At 41.5% G+C, this 3,903-nt stretch overlaps 1 protein-coding gene across 2 annotated transcripts; it reads left to right on the top strand.

Annotated features, from left to right (window-relative positions):
* Window positions 1-926: 926 nt before the first annotated feature.
* On the top strand, window positions 927-3,235 carry LOC121998305 (probable xyloglucan endotransglucosylase/hydrolase protein 30). Of its 2 annotated transcripts, none has more exons than XM_042553161.1 (5): window positions 927-1,268; window positions 1,384-1,629; window positions 1,730-1,830; window positions 2,176-2,384; window positions 2,535-3,235. In XM_042553161.1, the coding sequence occupies exons 2-5, from the start codon at window positions 1,446-1,448 to the stop codon at window positions 3,061-3,063; spliced, it is 1,023 nt and encodes a 340-aa protein (XP_042409095.1). In that variant the 5' UTR covers window positions 927-1,268; window positions 1,384-1,445; the 3' UTR covers window positions 3,064-3,235. The 2 variants fall into 2 exon arrangements, with proteins under 2 accessions (XP_042409095.1, XP_042409094.1); XM_042553160.1 differs by having other exon boundaries at window positions 927-1,304.
* The last annotated feature ends 668 nt before the right edge of the window (window positions 3,236-3,903 follow it).

The following is a 3,903-nucleotide window of genomic DNA, read 5'->3' as shown; positions in this document are numbered from 1 at the left end:
TCTCACGTGCAAGTGAAATTAATCATGAAATTGACTTTGCTATAGTGGTTTTTTTCATTAATAAGTAAACTTAAAGATTTTCTATTAAATACTCCATCATATAACCTAATGAGACGCTCATCGCTACTTTGCTTTGAAATTGAATAACCAACGACCATTTTTGAAATGAGTTTTTTTTTTTTAGAAAATAAGTATTGTGATATTGTTTAAACTCATTGAATCATGCGTAGATAAGCACAAATTAGGAAAAGATTTCTTTCAATAGTGTTCCAGACATGGCCATCCCACCTGTCTGCAGGCTGTCTCTATCACCATCAACACCAAAAGACGCTGCTCGCCTTAACTAGCTAGTTGACAGGTTAACATATATACTTGTTAAAGTTTGCTTGTATCCATACGCATACAAAATAAAATAAAATAAAATAAAATAAATTAATACTCTTCCATTTTTCATACGATAAAATATTTAATATTTAATATTTTATACTATAAAATAGCACTACAGCAGAAAATTCTTCTTCTCGTAACAATCGACTCCCATGGCATTGATCACTCCATCCTGTTATTCTTTTACCAAATTATTAATCAAAGACTTTGATGCTTTGTTTTCCCTAATTATCAATCTTTCTCTTGTAGATCTTTCTCACTTTCTCCGCCTTAATTATTAGAGCTCTGAAGTTCTAGATTACCTTGCTCGATTAAAATCCAGATTCCACGTTAATCACGTCAATTGGTGGATTAATTAGGATCGTTGGGACAGTGACGAGCTACTGAACTGCAGGTAAACCTTGTCGATCGATCGATCGATCTCCAGGTCTGCATCATCCCAGATATCCCACTTCACCTAAAGCTTGCCAGCAGCCAGCCATGGTTGCCCTATTAATTAAAGCACGCAGCAGCGTGGCACTTCACCTGCCGCAGTGGGCGCCAGAGGCCTTGTCCTCCTCGTATTCTATTACGCTAGCTGATCATCAGCTTTACTTTTTTAATCGAAACGGCACTCGGATCAAATACATGAATCGAATTAACGTTGAGCCGTCAAAAAGGTGACCCGATGGAGTAGGTCGAGGTCACTTTCCCTGCACGTAAAGACTGTGAGCTCCTCTGAATTTAATTCAAAGGAGTGGTTCAACCAGCCTAGCTAGCTGATTTAATCAAATCATCTGGCTCAGACCCGTGGGAATATAAGAGTCAGCAGTTGGTTGATTGGAGGTCAATCAAACAGCTAGATGCTTCGGGTTGGGACGGAAGGATTAGTTGGAGTAGTAGTATAGCTTTTTGTGAATTGAAGCCAACAACAGTTGGTGGAGATATCAAGACTTATCTCCGTGTATGTATGCTATATAATATTGTCGTCGAGTAATTTCGGCCCTCTCTCTGTAGGCAAACAAGGAAGCGTGATTGAGGATCGAGAGGGAAGGCGTGTCGTCAGGAGTGGGCGATCGATGGCGGCCGCGAAGATTATAGCCGGTTTCCTCTTCCTTTTCTCTGCGGCGGCGGTGGCGGCGCCGCCTTTCAACGTGCCCACGGTCAGCTTCAGCGAAGGCTTCTCGCATCTATTCGGCAACGACAACCTCATACGCGGCGCCGACGGCCGGAGCGTGTACCTCACCCTCACCCGCTACTCCGGTAATATATTGATTGATTGATCAATCATATATAATTAAGGATGAGCTTATTTGATTACGTGAATTAAAACAGTAATTAATCAATTAAATTTACTGAACAGGATCGGGATTCATCTCCACGGACCTCTACGATCACGGATTCTTCAGCGCGTCCATTAAGCTGCCGAAAGATTACACCGCCGGCGTCGTCGTCGCCTTCTATGTACGCCATCCTCCCTCGCTATTAATTCCAGATCATTTATTCAATTAATGATCGGTATATCACAAAATTAAAGGCACTGACACAAAAGTTTTCTCCGGGACGAGTTTCGGTTGCGTATAGTTAGCTAATAAAAAATATATATAACATATTGAGTGTGTATAAATATATCCTTGATCATTAAAGACGCAAATTCACATGAAAACAGAATTGATGAAATTATTTCTCAATTTATATCATTTATATACCATGGCCAGTACTAGATGGCACATGGCCGATGAACAGTTGTCAATATGCACGGTAGATATTGAAGAATATATTGCAAATGATACATTAATTAAATTGCAGACTTCGAACGCAGACATGTTTCCGAACACGCATGATGAGGTGGACTTCGAGTTCCTGGGCAACGTGAAGGGCCAGGACTGGCGGATCCAAACCAACATCTATGGCAACGGCAGCACCACCCGCGGTCGGGAAGAGCGTTACCTCGTCCCCTTCGACCCCACCGAGGCGGCCCACTGCTACTCCATCTTGTGGACCCCAGACTACATCATGTAATTAACCAATCAATCATATATATATATATATATATATATATATATATATATATATATATATATATATATATATATATATATATATATATACGTATTTTTTTTAATGAGTTAGTTAATTGTAACTCACCGCCTGCCTGCAAATTGCAGATTCTACATCGACGACGTGCCGATCAGGGAGGTGGTGCGGACGGAGGCGATGGGCGGCGACTTCCCGTCGAAGCCCATGTCAGTGTACGCCACCATCTGGGACGGCAGCTCGTGGGCCACAGCCTACGGCCGGATCAAGATCAACTACAAGTACGAGCCGTACGTGTCGGAGTTCACCGACCTGGTCCTCCGTGGCTGCCGCGTCGACCCCATCCAGCCGGCCGTGGAGGCGGCGGACCGCTGCGCCGAGTCAGTGGAGGAGCTCATGTCCGCCGACTTCGCTCTCCTCACGCCGCGGAAGCGAGCCGCCATGCGCCGCTTCCGCGAGCGCTACATGATCTACAGCTTCTGCTACGACCAGCATCGGTACGGCAACGTCACCTTCCCGGACTGCGACTACGTCTCGCCGGAGCACACCCGGTTCGGCGAGTGGGGCGATAACAAGGTCCCGCCGAAGGAGATCCGCAGCAGGTCGGTCTCCAGGAGGCGCAGCCGGAGACCCAGTTCCGTCATCCCCACCGGTGACTAGATGCTACATTAATTATAATTTGGAGATTGATTTATCATTTAATTACGTTCGAACTGAATTTATTTTGTAAGACAGAATTTGTTGAACGTTTGGGGATGTAAATATGTAATTAAGTGATTTCCATGTATTTTAAATTATAATATGCCAACATATTAAATTTTTTATATATTTATATCTTGCGTTTTACGTCCTAAAAAGTTATTGTATAACAATAAAGTTTATTAATTACAACTTAGAATCGGTGGCTGAAGCTGAATTTTAAATAACTACATCGATATTTTAATTTATCTGAAATGTAAATATATATATTTATAAAATACTAAAAGTTAAATTTAATCATAATTACATTCATCCAAAATAAAATGAATAACTAATCATACCAACAACTCTACCTAATCACTCTGAAATATCAACTACCCATTGATCAAATAAAACTTGAACATCAAACTATAGAACAAATATGATCTTTAATTTTGTGAATAACATAACAATTTAGGACAAAAATAGACTCGAAACCACTTGGTTGCTAGTCATTCATGTTTGAGATATATAACTCACTTCAGCTGTTAATCAGGCATCAATCCTAGTTACGGCGCATTGTGTATATGTATTTTACTAGGAAGCTGGCCGCTCCGGAGAAGCAATCTCGGGCACTTTCTAATTTGCTTGGTGGGCAGAATGCAGAGTCTGATCGTCCATACTGAGATGTGAGCTCATGAGAATTGGATACCCGATTGTTTAAAAAAAAAATCATGTTTGATAAATAGCTAGTGCAGAGTAAGAGTATTCTCTTTGGTCGTTTCCGCACAGCACGATTAATGCTCATCCATTACTAGCTTG

The sequence above is a fragment of the Zingiber officinale genome, chromosome 6A (genome assembly GCF_018446385.1).
Source record: "Zingiber officinale cultivar Zhangliang chromosome 6A, Zo_v1.1, whole genome shotgun sequence".
In the NCBI taxonomy this organism is placed as follows: Eukaryota; Viridiplantae; Streptophyta; class Magnoliopsida; order Zingiberales; family Zingiberaceae; genus Zingiber; species Zingiber officinale.
The sequence above is the reverse complement of the archived record's forward strand: the minus strand, read 5'-3'. Positions and strand labels throughout refer to the sequence as shown.

Bases quoted from the DNA above. Each gene is read 5' to 3' on its own strand.
- LOC121998305 (XM_042553161.1), top strand. From the start codon at position 1,446: ATGGCGGCCGCGAAGATTATAGCCGGTTTCCTCTTCCTTTTCTCTGCG. The intron at 1,630-1,729 runs GTAATATATTGA...TTTACTGAACAG, and splicing joins CACCCTCACCCGCTACTCCG to GATCGGGATTCATCTCCACG. The intron at 1,831-2,175 runs GTACGCCATCCT...ATTAAATTGCAG, and splicing joins GCGTCGTCGTCGCCTTCTAT to ACTTCGAACGCAGACATGTT.